Source organism: Garra rufa, chromosome 5, assembly GCF_049309525.1.
Source record: "Garra rufa chromosome 5, GarRuf1.0, whole genome shotgun sequence".
Taxonomy (NCBI): domain Eukaryota; kingdom Metazoa; phylum Chordata; class Actinopteri; order Cypriniformes; family Cyprinidae; genus Garra; species Garra rufa.
The window spans coordinates 17,880,638-17,896,231 of record NC_133365.1 but is presented as its reverse complement, the minus strand read 5'-3'; the positions used below and the strand labels follow the sequence as shown (position 1 = coordinate 17,896,231).

Sequence of the window (15,594 nt, the reverse complement as noted above, 5' to 3'; positions counted from 1 at the left end):
CAAGGTGTATGTAAACTTTTGAACTTTTGAAGTGTTACAATGAATACCAAACACTATATTTTTAAAATGTTTAATACACTACCGATCAACGGTTTGGAATGATTACGATTTTTTAATGTTTTTGAAAGAAGGTTCACAAAGGTTGCATTTATTTGCTCAACAATACAAGTAAAAAAGCAATACTGTTAAATAGCATTACAGTTTGTTATCTGATTAGCTCAATTGTTTTCTATTTAAATCAATTTTAAACTGTAATTTATTCCTGTGATGGCAGAGCTGAATTTTCAGCAGCAGTTACTCCAGTTTTCATTGTCATATGATGCTTCAGAAAAAGGTATCACAGTTGTCAAAACTCAATCAGTTTACTAATGTTTTAGTTAGTAGGCGAATTTCTCTCTGAAATTAATAAAGAAAAAAGCTAATTGAAATGGCTTGACCATCAAGTAGTACAAAATGCATAAATACATCTTGAAATTGACTGCATTGTGAAAAGTGCTCAAATCGCTTAATACTTCAACTATATGTTCGACTGTTAATAGTTTAATCTCGGCCAATGTCGTGTGTCTCTGTGGGCCGGTCAATGCGGTAGACGAACTCAGCGGGCAGGAAGTATCCCAGGTACTCCGCTGTGTCTGGGGTGGTGTCTATGTAGTAATGGCCCCCCTCACCATGGTGACTGAAGCCATGTGTATGCTCCACTCTCAGATCAAGACCCTGTGAATTTGAAGCAACAGGAATTAGTTCAGAATGCAGGTGCAGAATAAGATTGTCAGTGAAATTGAGGTATGGCATGGTTGTTACTCACTGGGTCTTTGGACACCATGACAGTTTGAAAGATCAGTGGAGCACTGACTTCAAAATGCTTGAGCCAGTTATTGACTTCCTCATTGGTGTTTAGAGGGCAGGCGGAGAATTCACGCGGCTTAAAGACAGAACAGTGAAAAGATTACACTTCCATCACATCATTTCCTGCTCTATCATTTTTTTTAAGTTTAATCATAATTCAAGATGCTACTTTATTGTATAGAGTTTATCAATGACTTTATCAGTTACATTATGTGGGCATTCCATAGGCATAATGGCTTTTATACTGTACAAACTGTATTTTCTATCCCCTTTCCCCAACACTACCTCTAAACGTACCCCTCACAGAAAACGCTCTGCATTTTTAGATTCAAAACACGTCATTCTGTATGATTTATAAGCTTTTTTTCCCCATCGGGACTCAATATTTGGTCCCCATAACTTAGTGAATACCAGTACAAATATATAAACACGCACACAAGAATTACAACTAAATAAGAAAAGCATTAAAAAAGACTGTACACTTCAGGGTCAGAAATTAACTTTTCCATTAAGGGGCAATATTTGCCCCCTGGAATTGATTTCCAGGGGCACATTTGTAAGGGCAGCTTTTATAATCAACTTATTATTATTATAAAAACCATACTATGTAGCTTTAATGTCAAATACTTACATTTACCCAATTACTTTAATATTTTAAACTGTTGTCAATAACAATAGACTGTTTAAAATTGTATCTTAATTATACATGTAAAAAACAGGGGCTCGTGTGGCTGCAATATTAAGACAAAAGTCATTATTGTAGATTACTGCTATTTATTATGTAATAATATTGATATAGAAAACAATATGAAATGTTTTTGTTTTGAGCATGTCATATCCTGGGGCCTGTTTCAATAAGGAGGTTCAACCAACTCTGAGTTTAAACTTGAACTCTGAATTGACTTACCCTGAGATGGGAAACTCTGAGTTTTTGGTTTCAGAACAGCTGAACTAAGTTAGTTTAATCTACTCTGAGTAGGTTGACTCTGAGTTTAGTGCTTGCACCATGACTATGAAAAGCCCTGATCAATAGAGCTCCGAAATTATGATTCACCATGGCAACAGCTCCCGCCAAAAAGACCTCTGCATACTTCGAGCCAATGCTTAACTTTAATTCTTAATAATTATTAAGAATATAATAATTTAATTATTAATAATTAGAATATCAAAGGTAAAAACTGACAGAACAATAAGTTAATGAACTATTCATTTTCATGGTATCCCACAGGCAAAAAAATAAAATAAAATAAAATAAAATAAAAAAATAAGAAGAATGAAACATAATTCAACCAGGTAAAGCTTTAAGCATAAAGGGTTGATGGGTGTAGGCTACATGACTTTACTAATATTTGACATTAAAATATAATTCTGTCTATTTCAATTTGCAGCAGCTTTTCCCACATAGTCTAATGCTCTTTTCACATAATTAAATGTTCTCTAATCCAAACAGTTGCATTTCTTAATTAGATTAATGAAATTAACATTTGACGCCTACTCAGCCAACAGCAAGAAGGCTCAGATGAAGAGGAGATGGAAGTACTGGAAGAATGTTAAAACCCAACATGAAAAAGAATAAAAGTTGCATTTGTGCATTTAGGAAAAAAAAAAGATGGCTGTGGTGGTGGTTATTTATATATATATATATATATATATATATATATATATATATATATATATATATATATATATAATTTTTTTTTTTTTGGCACTTTGACAGTGTCTGCATTATGAAAATATGTGCAATAAATTAATGCACCTAAAAAATGCTTTTCTTACTTAGTATTATTGTCTTGTTGTTCCAATTTAAAAAAATCTAAAGATTCTTAAATCAAGACACATTTCTAAGAAAAATGTCTTTCTTTTTTCTGTCAAATAGGTTTTTGAGGAATTCCAGGATTTTTCTCCATATTTCGATGGGAGCTAACAGGCCAAATTTCAGTTTCAATGCAGCTTCAAAGGACTCTACATGATCCCAGCCCAGGAATAAGGGTCACTGGAAACTTGTAAAGCCCTCTGAAAGCTGTATTGAAACTGAAATTTGAACCTTCAACCCATTGGCTCTCATTGTAGTCCACCATATGGAGAAAAATCCTGGAATGTTTTCCTCAAAAACTTTAATTTCTTTTTGACTTGAAGAAAGAAAGACATGAACATCTTGGATTACATGGGGGTGAGTGAATTATCAGGAAATATTTTCTCTGGACGTGAAGCTGTCTTAAGTGGAATATATATTTAAATTAAACATTTTGATTAAACTGTTCCATGTTCTTCATCATCACAGTATTTTAAATGTGAATGTGCTGTATTTCTTAAAAAAAAAGAGCTTAAATGTAAAATGTAAATTTAATATGGCATTTGTGCAGACTTTGTAGTTTGTCTTTTAAATAAAATGTTTTATTTTTCACCTTGAGCATGCTTTGACACTTTATTGAAGGTTTTTTTATTGTAATGATTTGTAAAATAACAGTGTTTCTCTGTAGAACATTTAGTGCTTTCATTGTAATAATCTAGGTAAAATCTGTCAAATAAGGGTTTTACACTGTAAAAAAGAAAAAGAAAAAAAAAAGGGTCAAACGACTGGCAGCTACGGCTGCCAAACAAAAAACATAAAATTAAAGTAATATATCCTAATTGAAACAAGGAAAAAATATGTAAAATATGTTATTTTTTTCTGTAAAACCTTTAATGAAAATCTCTGTAAAATTACTGTTTTTGCAATTTATTTCAATAATTTAATTTTTTTAAAAGGTGTTTATTTAATCTTTATAAGTGATTTTTTCTTATTTTGCATATTATCTGCCAATTGGGTAAGAAAAATAATCTTGTTTCCATTTGCATTAAGATTATTTTTCTTGTTTTAAGTAAAATGCACTAAATTTACATTCCAAAACACTCACTAAGAAAAGCATTTTTGAAGCATAAATGAATGAATGATGTATTTAAACATCACTTACACTTTAAAAGGGGGGAGGAGACCGAAAGAAACTCTGGGTTTACCGAAGAAAACCTGCTCCTGACCAGGTTTGATTCCCAGAGTAAGTTACCAAGGTAACTGACTCTGAGTATAAGTTACCTCTCTTTCAGAAATAGGCTTGACTTACCCTGCTTTCTCAGGTTTGTTAAACCTCCCATTCTGAAACGGAAAACTCAGAGTTTCCCTTATTTCAGGGTTGACATACTCAGAGTTTTCACTTAACCTCCTTTCTGAAACGGGCCCCTGGCCTCTGCCATGCATAGTAATAGTTGTAATAGGTTGTTTAAATTTGCAGGGGCGTTTTTTCCCTTTTGGCATTTTTGCCACAAGCCCTCTTTAATTTCTGACACTTCTAATTAAAGGTTTGGGATCAGTAAGATTTTATAACATTTTTGAAAGAAAAAACTGCACTTATTTGATCAGAAATATTGTGAAACACTAAAATGTTTACTATTATCATAGAATCCACAATGCTATGAAAATATATACTTTTTGATGTTATATCATCCATACAAATTGCTTAATGTAATATTTATACAAACATTTCTTATTTAGAAACTAAATGCGTTTCACATTTTTTATTAAATAAATTAAGCAGATTACATCTGGACTGTGTGCTTTATAGGCCCTACAAATGTTTATTTTTTTTTATTATTATTATGTTTTTGGTATTTTGTTACCATGATATGGATCTTTGCCTTCCCCTTTTGTAGGACGAAAGTTCCCCCCAGGGCCACACTCTTCTCCCCATAATGTTCTTCCATGGTCTTTCTCATGGAGCTCACAAGACTCTCCTCTCCAGTCCTTACGCAGGCTCTCACCTCAATGACCTGCAATGGTAGTTTTTCAATTTTACTGTTTTTGAATCAAATAAATGTGACCTTGGTGAGAAAGAGACTTAAAAACTAATTATAAATCCTTAAACTTTTGAACAGTAGCGTAAATACTGGATAAATGCTTTTCAAGTAGTTTTGGGTTCTGTAATAATTATCCATAGCTCACTCCTGGTAATTGTTTCATTATTAACGGCCATTACCAAAAGAAAAAAACTTAATGTAATAACCAAAAATCTCAGTAATGGGATGTATAGTGCTGCGATTTTGTCAGTGTGATATGAAGAACAAAGTCCTCACGGTTTTTACCTGTCCAGGATTGCCCTCACATGCATAAAGGTTTGCGAGAAGGCCAAAGTCACAGTCATTGAACCTGTCGCTGTATTTCTCCAGCAGACATTTTTCATCCACTGGGTTGATGGATGAAAAATAACTGGCATTCACTGCAGGTCTTTCTTCAGCTTCAGTCAGCACCAGAGGCATTAACTATATAAAAAAATAAACAGGACAGAAACTGTGTTACAAACTTCACTGAACTCCATATTAAACCAAAATGAACAATATGTTTTGTAGTGATATAATAGTTTTGTACTTTATACAGAAACGTATCACCATATGTGATCCTGGACCGCAAAACTAGTCATATGGATCAATTTTTTGAAACTGAGATTTCCATTGATGATTTTGACCCATACAATGTATTGTTGGCCATTGCTACAAATATACCTATGCTACTTACGACTGGTTTTGTGTTCCAGGGTCATATATGTAGCATTACAAATACAAATTTTTGTTTACTGATACTGCTGCAAATTCACATCAGTTTCATTTCTCTCATTAATTAATTTATTTTTTACAATTTCATTTTCATTCCATTAGGTCCAAACCTTTTAATTTGGAAAAACTTCATGCTGCTAGTTTCAGTGCAGCTATCCACCTTATTTTCTGCGTAAGAGCGGGTGCGGCCATTTGTACATTTTATTGTGTCTGGTGTTGGAACCATGAGACCAGGAGACTCTTGGGTATCTTCAGCAGGCTTCTTTATTGAGAATGCGCTGCGTCTAAGTAAGGCAGTGATACATTGTAGTTTACATACACTTACACTCAAAAGTTATGAATCAGTGAGATCTTATTATATGCTCATCAAGGCTGCATTTATTTGATCAAAAATACAGAAAAAATGTAATATTGTGAAATATAATTACAGTTTAAATTAATGGTGTTCTATATTAATATATTTTAAAATATAATTTATTCTAGTAATGCAAAGTTGAATTTTTATCAGCCATTACTTCAGTTTTTAATGTCACATGATGCTTCAAAAATCATTCCAATATGCAGATTAATTACTATTATTATCAATGTTGGAAACAGTTGTGCTGCTTAATATTGTTTTTGGAACCTGTGATTCTTTTTCAGGATTTTTGATGAACAAAAGTTTAAAAAGAACAGCATTTATTCCAAATGTAAATCTTTTCTAACAAGTCTTTGCAATCACTTTTTAACAATTTAACACATCCTTGGTGAATAAAAAGAAAGAAAGGATAAAAATGTACTGATCCCAAACTTTTAGATGGTAGTTTATATTGTTACAAAAGATTTCTATTTTAAATAAACGCTGTTATTTTCAACTTTTTATTTGTTAAAGAATCCTGTGGGGAAAAAATCACAGTTTCCAAATAAATATTATGCAGCACAACTGTTTTCCACATTGAAAACAAATCAGCATATTAGAATAATTTGTGAAGGATCATGTGACACTGAAGACTGGGGTAATAATGCTGAAAATTCAGCTTCACAGGAATAAATTACATTTTAGAATATGTAATGAACAATGTGTTCTGTAGTGATGTGACAGTATGACAGTTTTTCTGAATTTTCAAATCAAATAAATGCAGCCTTAATAAGCACACAAAATGTTTTTAATAACTATTAAAAATCGTGCTGATCCCATACTTTTGAGCGGCAGTGCACATTTAGGAGGCATTGCTTAATCTGGCTCATCTGGCTCATCTGACTTACAAAAAGAGAACAGGAACTGGTAGGAACCTCTTTCTACAAACTTTTTTAAAAAGAATAATTTGAATAACTATCACCTTAAATTCACCTCAAATGCTAAATACAATGTACTTCACCTTAGTTGCTATGCTATGTCAGAACATAAGATAAGCATATCTTAAACACAAATTTGTAATCCCATACTGGCTTCTGGTCTCATCCGCTTCCAGCTATTTTTAGCTGTACAAAACAGCAAGTTTTTCTGCTTAATATTGCAAACTGATGACTAATCCTTCCTGTTATTGCCCTATGGTGGCTTATGAACCGGAAATCTGACACATGAAAATAAGCTTACTTCCGCAATGAAAAATAAGTTAGATACTGACCTCTGCATTCATCCCAGTTGTCTTGCGGGAAACAGCACCAGCACCAAGAAAAAATCCACCAGGCAGCTCCACCTCCTTGGATACAGTGTTCATGTTGTACACCTTAGAGGCAGAGGAGGACAAAGTACACAACCCCATTACTTGAGTGCAAGTACAGATACTGCTGGTCAAATATTACTTAAGTGAAAGTTGTAAAGACAGATTTTTTTACTTACTTTTTATGTCAACATACTGTTTTATTGTTTTAGTATGTAACATCTGCCATACCTTATGCTTTTGAAGCAACTTATAATACATTTCATGTACTGAATACACTGACTAGCTTGCAGTATCTTTGGAATAAAGAGCTTTTAGAATGTTAAAAACCACAATATCACATTTGCAACTGGTCAGTGTTCAAAAAATGTTAAGGAATCACTTCATGTAAACCTACTGATACATTGTCTAAAAAAACAAAAACTTTTTACGTTGAGGACCTTGGAGAGAAAAGTTAGTCATAAATTTCCAGATGCTTAAAAAGTGTACCTAAGGACAGAACTTTGTTACTGTTCACCTTTGCTTACAGGGGAAATTTGCATCGCTTAGGGTACAAATGTTTTTTTTATGACTGTTACATTTAGAGTTTATTAATGCACCTTGTCCAGTTGGGCCACTGGAATCAGATATGGTACACCTCCCACATCGGTGATACGGGGTTGGCCACACAGACCTAATAAAAGAGTAATAACAAGTGTTGTTCAAAGAGCCTGTAACACCTTGACACATATGAAATAACATTTGTACTCACCCTTGACAGGAAACCCGAAAGGATCTTGTGTAAGATCTGGACAGTCGACGACAGACACTTTTACATCAGAATAATTCTTATTCAGTCCTGATTGCAGCACTTTAACAGAATCAAACACACATACACAAATATTTTAGTTACACTAAAGAAATTTGTGCCGAGCTGCAACCAACTCCTCAAGTAAATCCTTAGTAAAATACATGTAAGGACATTATTATTGCAAAGGTGAGTTAAAAATGCACTCAGTCCATTTTTGTCTCAATAATGGACGTTATACTGACATCCTATAGGGCTGAATGCACTGATGCATTGAGTTACTGATCGGTAAACAGTTTACATCGTTTTAATTATTTTATTTTAATAATTGTAAAAAAAAAACTGCGTTTTATTAATTTCTTTGTGTAACGTTTTATTGTATAAATAAACTATAGATAAGGGTAAAACATTTTTATTGAAATAGTAATTTCAATTTATTTAGTAATGTTATATTTAGTTTTTATTGAATTCTTATTTGATGCTTTTAGGACCTTTAATTCCTTTAAAACACTATCAAATACAATACTAATTCCGTTACTTGAAACAATACCCATATTTTAGGACATGTTTTTCTACAACAAACAGCCTATATATTCTGTACTCGTATCACATGAATTGGGTTTCTCAAGAACAAGGAATAAAAAAAGTCATGCTAAGTGCTATACAAGTTTAAAACAAAATGCGCCGATTACCCTGACATAATTCCGCTAGATCTGGAACGTGCAGCTGGGCTTTTTCGATCTTGCCGGTGTTTGCCATCCTTCTCGGTGTGTGTATTGATCTGTCAGGCTCATGCATGTAGACAGATCACATGACAACGGGCTTTTCTTTCAGTTCAGATCTTTACACGGCTCTGAGCAGAGAGAAAAGGGGCCTGATAAACTCGCGAAAACGCTTTGATTGGCCATCCAGAAAACGTAAACACGCCTATGGAATGATGTTTAGGACAATATTCAAAAGAATTGTAAAGTGTATTTGTGGACGCATACATGTGTGACATAATAAACGCAATTGCAAATCGTGCATTTGTGTCTCCATTTTCTTTTCCGTGTATGTCTGCCAAATTGCAAATGGAAACACAAAGTCCATTTGCAATTGCACTTGCAATGTCCTACGAGTTATGACCCTGTCATTTTAAAATAGCAATGGAAAATCACCCTTTTGTTATTTCAGCTTCTCCGCGTCCTGCCACCTGTTACCTAACCTAACAAATATCAAACGGAATCGCAATCCCTTTGCACTTGCATTTCCAATGCATAACAACTTAACTGTCAATCAGTCTTGAGGGTGGGGTTTATTGACATAGTCGGACAGTCTACCACGCCCACTACTGGTATCGAGAAAAATCGAAAGCATCATTATGCATTCCTATAAGGAAAGTGGGGAATTGGGCTATTTTTGCAATAAGAACATGCCCAATTATTTTATTAATATATTTATTTTTTTCATTAGAACAAATTTTGTGTTCACCTGTCAACCAGAAAAGGCAGCAAAAAGAAAACTGTCATATACTGGATGCAGAGTAGTCATTTACTGGGGATGCTTGGCAAACATTGGACTGGATTCAAGAATGTATCAAATTAATTCGTTTTGTCACACCTCCTACTGACAAAACAGTGAATTATTGATGAATTAAAATCAGATAATCTGTAGAAACTTGACATGATGCGAGTAGTGTGTCATTGATGTGACTCACAATCCAAGCAATCAAAATAAATAAAATAAAGCTGCAAACAGCAATTACTGGGGTTTGAGCTGTTTACGGCATTTAAGCAAGTTTTTTTTTTTTTTTTTGCAAATCCAGGTAATTTACCATAGAAATACTGTTTTGTAACATTTATGACTGTTGTAGCGCCATTTGTGGTCCGATCTCCTTAAAACTTTTTTTAGAATCACCTGTCGCATGTGCTTACCAAGTTTCTTGAAGTTTTGAGTTTTTCTTTACGATACGCACCCAGTTGGCGATTTCTTTCAAACTTCTCACAGACCTTTGGGGCTGTGGGTCAAACAGGCCCACCGAGTTTCGTTCCAATCAGCCTCTACTAACATTGTCTAATAGGTCCTCAAACTTCATCAGCCAATGTTGGGCGGCGGCCATGTTTTTTTGAGATACACAAATGTCCTTATAGACACTTGTTGCATCGCCAGTGTGCGTACACTCATAGAAAACAGTTTGTTTGAATTTAAAGGTCCTCTGAAGTGCTTTGAAACATGCAGCGTCATTCAATGTGTTTTGACGTAACTTCAACTGAAACAGGAAAAGAGGGCGTGACATATAAAGCAGTCTCGCCCCCCTCTTTAAAACAGCCAATAGCGCCAAAGCTGTTGAGCTCTATAAAGCAGCATTTGTCAGTGTATAACAGCCACAATCTCATCCATATCATCGTAAAATATACCATTCCGTGTAAAATTCAAATGTATCCAAAGCATTTTATTGTCTGTGCCGACTCGTGCATGTGATCCACTCTGTGCTATCGTGTCTCTTGACCAGAGCAGGCTGTGTGCGCTGTGGCAGTTTGCACGGCACAGCCCAAAACCAGACTTCATTCGCCCTAATGGAAAGCATATTTACACTGTCTGAATCATTCCCTGTCCCCTATATACTGGACTAGGTGCCTTTCACCATACAGAAAATACTAATTTTGTGAACAAGTGATTGATTTCAGCCACAGCTTCATCATGTATTTATATAGGGGGCGGGATGCTTCAGATTCTAGAGAGCACTTGATTGGTCAAAAAATCTGATAAGAAGCTGAAGTGCAGAGTGATGAATGTTTATATCTTCTAAATGTGAATTTTGTCACGTTTTTGTGCACTAGCTTGTAGATAACCGTACAACTATCACACTCATACTAAAAAAAAATAAAAACTTCCATTTTGATTTCATGGGGACTAATGTATAGTATGTGCGACCCTCTTCAGTTGTGAGGTTCCACAGATGTTTATTTCTTATTGACTTTGGTTGCAACCAGGAGTCTTCTTTTGGTCTCTTTTGTTTGTTTCTAAGTGATAAATATTTAGTTACAGGTTTTTGACTTTGTTTGAAGTTAAAGAAAAAAACTACACAACAGTTTTACAACTTTTTTGTTGCAAAAATAGACACATTTATTGGATATTTGTCCCCGTTTTCCTCACTGGAATGAATGCTTGGTTTTCCACCAGTAGTGGACGTGGCACACTTTACCATAATATAAATAAACCCCAGTTTTTAAAGGAACACTCCACTTTTTTGGAAATAGGCTCATTCTCCAATAAGTTGATTTTTACCGTTTTGAAATCCATTCAGTCGTTCTCCTGTTCTGGCGATATCACTTTTAGCATAGCTTAGCATAGATCATTGAATCCTATTAGACCAATAACATCACGTTCAAAAATGACCAACGAGTTTCCATATTTGTTGTATTTAAACTTGACTCTTCTGTAGTTATATCGTGTACTAAGACCGGTGGAAATGCAAAGCTGCGAGTTTCTAGGCTGATAAGATTAGGAACTACACTCCCATTCCGGCGTAATAGTCAAGGAAGTTTGCAGCCGTAAAATGGCCGAAGCAGGCGGAGTATTATCAGAAATGAGTTCCCAGCTAGTTTAGCATTTGCACATGTGCTGCGTGGTATTACTGCTCCTGCTTCGGCCATATTACGTATTTTTCAGTTTTCTAAACATTGTGTCATCACTGACACCTTATGTTTGATTAGAGGTATGTCATAAAGGTGTGTAGCCTACTTAAATTGTATTTAAAAAAGAAAACGAAAGAAGGAAATCGAAGTGGAATCAATATGCATTTAGGTGGATGACGTATTTCCGAGGCGGAAGTGAATGGTGCGGGCTAAAAGAAACACAACTGTGCAACACGTGGATAAGGATATGCTTAGCGTAGAGATAACATTTTGATATATTGTTTCGTTTCTTTTGTGTCTTTCTGTGTTAATGCGTAATCTGTTGCAGAAACAGCCAAAGGCTGTCAAGGGTGCGCAAATCAGATATACTCGACATTATTCAAAGTCTCGCGTGGTAAGAATACATGACAACTATCAGAATATTAGATTAAATAAGCATGGCTCTCAGTAACGAAGAAGACACAACGCAGCTTGCATCGCCGAGAAAGAAGAAAAATGTACCAGTTGTGGCGCACGTTACAGATCTGATCGACACTGATCCGCACTCGGAGCTCATCTTCGAAACTCCTCCACCTGATGTTGTCAACTCTATTAATGAGTGTTTTGAGCAATTCACCAGCACCTTGGAGAAAAAAAGTGATGCTCCAGTCCACGAACCTTCTTCAGACAGGTAAAACAAGACTTGTAATGGAACTTAGATGTGCGTCTGCGTTGCTACTCTTAATCTTTAGAATTTTTTGCCTCATATACACTGGAATCAATTGAATCCAAGTTTATTAGTTAATTTTACTCGGCCCTTATTCCTGAAATTACACTGTAACATCTTAACGTGTTTAACCAAAGTAAGAAATGTATTATGACTAATATTTACATTTTATTATTTTAAAAATAAATAAATTTAATGTAGTACAAATATATCTTTTAAATATTCATAAGTAAAATGGTCTAGTGCAGCAGATGTTTCCAGCTGTGTGTGCCTTAATTGCTAAACAGACTTGTGTCTTGTGATTATGATGATTTAAGTGATCTTTTAGGTTTATTCAAAAATAAAACCTGTAAATATACATTTAGGTTCTAGCTTAGGCCATTAAGTGGTTTATAGAATACTAATAGCCAATTCTAAATGTAACTGGAAGCCAGTGTGACGACCCGAGGTCCAGTGTGTTATACTCATATTTTTTGTTCTAGTCATTGTCATTGCATAGTCATTGCAAACTGCAGCTGTTAATTTTTTGAGGACTCAATTACACCCCACTAGTGTGTAAAAGCATGAATGAGTTTCCCTAAGTCTTTACTGGATACTAACATATAATTCTTGTTATATTTTTGAGATGACAGAATGTATAGTTAGAGACAAGGTCAGACTCCAAAATCACGCCAAGTAGCTTTAAAATTCACATCCGCTTGTTAAGTCATGAATACCGTGCCTGGATTCAAGCTTCTGCTCCATTTCAAGTTTCAACAGCTGCTTATGAGCACTGCATTTATAGCACAACTTTAAGATAAAATACACTACAGTCTCTTGGCACACTGGTTTTTGTATTATAATTTTTTTTTATTAAATATGAACTTAGTTAGAGCTTTGTTTTTCCAAATTATCTTCTTTTATAAAATAGGGCTGTATGAATAACTATATTTTTAATCTTTACTGCAAATTTCTAAAGCTTCTCTTGATTTTTTGTGAAATCAGGTTAAAATTTCAAAATCTAATTATGACAAGTTTGAATTCAACCATTAATTTTACTGATTAAATTTTTTGACATGGCCTTACTCAGTCAATATTAAAAATATCAAGGTTACATTTTCACAGAATGTGCTTTACCTTATGAAGAAAACAGTAAATACCCCCAAAATGACTGGGTTTCCACAGGCAGGGTCACATTTAAACATAATCACCTGCGGTATTTGCAATATATCTAGACATTAATCTCAACTGTATTTTTTTGTGATTGTGGTGGTTGAAAAAAACATTTATGCAACCTCCGTGCTACAATACAAAGTCTTTTTTGTTGTTTTAATAGAAAAAAAAACATTAACATAATTTGGAATTATTGTTATATGGGATTTAATTGTTTTAGCTTTTGAGAGAAGCCACTTAAAGTTTTCATAATGCAGAGAAATAAATTAAACTAAACCTTACAGTTCACTTGACATTTCGTCACCTTAGAATTATAAGGTTCTATCTGCATTCTGAGCACTTTCGAGATATTGAGCTTCAAAGTTTTTGCGTTCCATAGACTTCTGTAGTTGGAACCATTTTTGTTTTCTACAAAAGGCCCCAAATGTACATAGCTTACAAAAGAAACATTAAATAATGTAAATAAGTTGTCACAGAAAAAGAATATGTGAATAACTCAATTTTGACCAAATTGTCAGATAGAACCTTATAATTCTAAGGTGACGATTTTCTTAATTTGCGCACGTGAGTGCAATAATTCTAATGAAACGTAAAATTTCTCAAATATATTTCTCAATATACTGTATAATTTGTGAGTAAAATAATAAGGGTTATTAGTTTAATCATTATTGTGTAACCCTATCATAAAATTGTAGTTTCAGTGTACTGCTAAGTTTCCAAAAAAAAAAACCACACATACACTACCAGTCAAAAGTTATTGTCTTATTTTAATACTGTAAGGTTGCTTTGACAAAAAATCGACAAAAAGTTTTTGAACAGTAAACTTTTTTTTAATGGTTTTAAAGAAGTCTCTTCTGCTAACCAAGCCTGAATTTATATGATCCAGAGCACAGCAAAAACAGTAACAGTTTATGTAATATTTATACTATTTAAAATAACTATTTTCTATTAAATTAAATATATTTAAAAATGTAATTTATTCCTGTGATTAAAGCTACATTTTCAGCATCATTACTCCAGTCTTCGGTGTCACCTAATCCTTCAGAAATCATTCTAATAATGCTGATTTGATGTTTAAGAAACATTTTTTTAGTCAAAAAATAAAAATACATTTTTTTTGTTCAGGATTCTTTGATAAATACAAAGAGCACCATTTATCTAAAATTGAAAGCTTTTGTAACATTATACACTATACCATTCAAAAGCTTGGAACATTTGAAGTGGATCAAAACTAGAGGTCGACCGATATGGGTTTTTCTATAGCAGATGCCGATGTTTAGAGGTCAGGGTCAGTCGATGGCCGATATGTGCTGCCGATTTTTAGGGCCGAAGTTCTTCCCTTTATTTGCATGCTAAAATGTCACACTAATAATAAGTGGATGCACATCATTTCTAAACTTAACATCATGAACAATGAACACAAGGAACCATCTTTCGGATTTTGATTTTGTGCACTGCACAGTATTATTATAAAAGATTTAACCAAAGTTAACCAAACAATTCGAACTGACCAAGTATTAAAGGTCCCACTTTACATTAGGTGGCCTTAAAGGTCCACTGAAGTGCCTTGAAACACGCAGCGTTCTTCTATGTGGTGACGTTCTTTTAACTGAAACAAAAACATTTCGCTAAGCCCCGCCCACTTATTTTGAACAGCCAATAGCGTTCCATTAATATCTGCTCGGGCCAGAGCCGTTGAGCTCGGTAAAGCCGCATTTGTAAGCTTATGACAGCCACAGACTAATAAATTACCCCACAGATTCAATATGAAACTCTTGCTAAAACGAAATAGTGATAATAATCATGCTGAGGCTGTGTAGTTTAATACATGCCGAGTCCGACCGCGCATATGAGCGCATATGATCTCCTCCGCATCTCTGTGTAGGGGGCGGGACTCTACGGACTTTAGAGCGCATTTGATTGGACAGAACGTTTGATCAGAAACTGAAGTGCGCGGTGATATCATCAAAATCCTTGATTCATATTGGCGGAAGTGACGAGACTGGAAGTTTTGAATGCCCATTTCTTGTAAAAGCGAATTTTGTCATTGCTTTGAAGCACACTAGCTTATAGATAATCTTAAGGCTAATATATTCATACTAAAAGCCAAAAAACTTTAATTTTGATTTCAGGGGGACTTTAACAACTATGTACTTACTTTTAAATTAATATAATTTGTTACAGTGTACTTATTGTGTACATACATGTTTTTACATTGTATTTATATATTTTTAAAAACCTGTATGTAATTATATTTGT

General features: G+C 34.2%; 1 protein-coding gene across 1 annotated transcript; it reads right to left on the bottom strand.

The window, feature by feature from the left end:
* Positions 1-92: 92 nt before the first annotated feature.
* On the bottom strand, positions 93-8,713 carry LOC141335245 (ester hydrolase C11orf54 homolog). The gene is made up of 8 exons (XM_073840647.1): positions 8,553-8,713; positions 7,825-7,923; positions 7,673-7,746; positions 7,038-7,139; positions 4,963-5,139; positions 4,501-4,650; positions 806-922; positions 93-714 (listed from the first exon to the last, which is right to left on the bottom strand). The coding sequence occupies exons 1-8, from the start codon at positions 8,656-8,658 to the stop codon at positions 541-543; spliced, it is 999 nt and encodes a 332-aa protein (XP_073696748.1). The 5' UTR covers positions 8,659-8,713; the 3' UTR covers positions 93-540.
* Between the last annotated feature and the right edge of the window lie 6,881 nt (positions 8,714-15,594).

Excerpts from the sequence above, each read along its gene's own strand:
- LOC141335245 (XM_073840647.1), bottom strand. The coding sequence starts at position 8,658 with ATGCATGAGCCTGACAGATCAATACACACACCGAGAAGGATGGCAAAC. Across the intron at positions 7,747-7,824 it reads TTTCGGGTTTCCTGTCAAGG|GTCTGTGTGGCCAACCCCGT; the intron begins GTGAGTACAAAT and ends CTCTTTTATTAG. Across the intron at positions 4,651-4,962 it reads GTGAGGGCAATCCTGGACAG|GTCATTGAGGTGAGAGCCTG; the intron begins GTAAAAACCGTG and ends CTACCATTGCAG.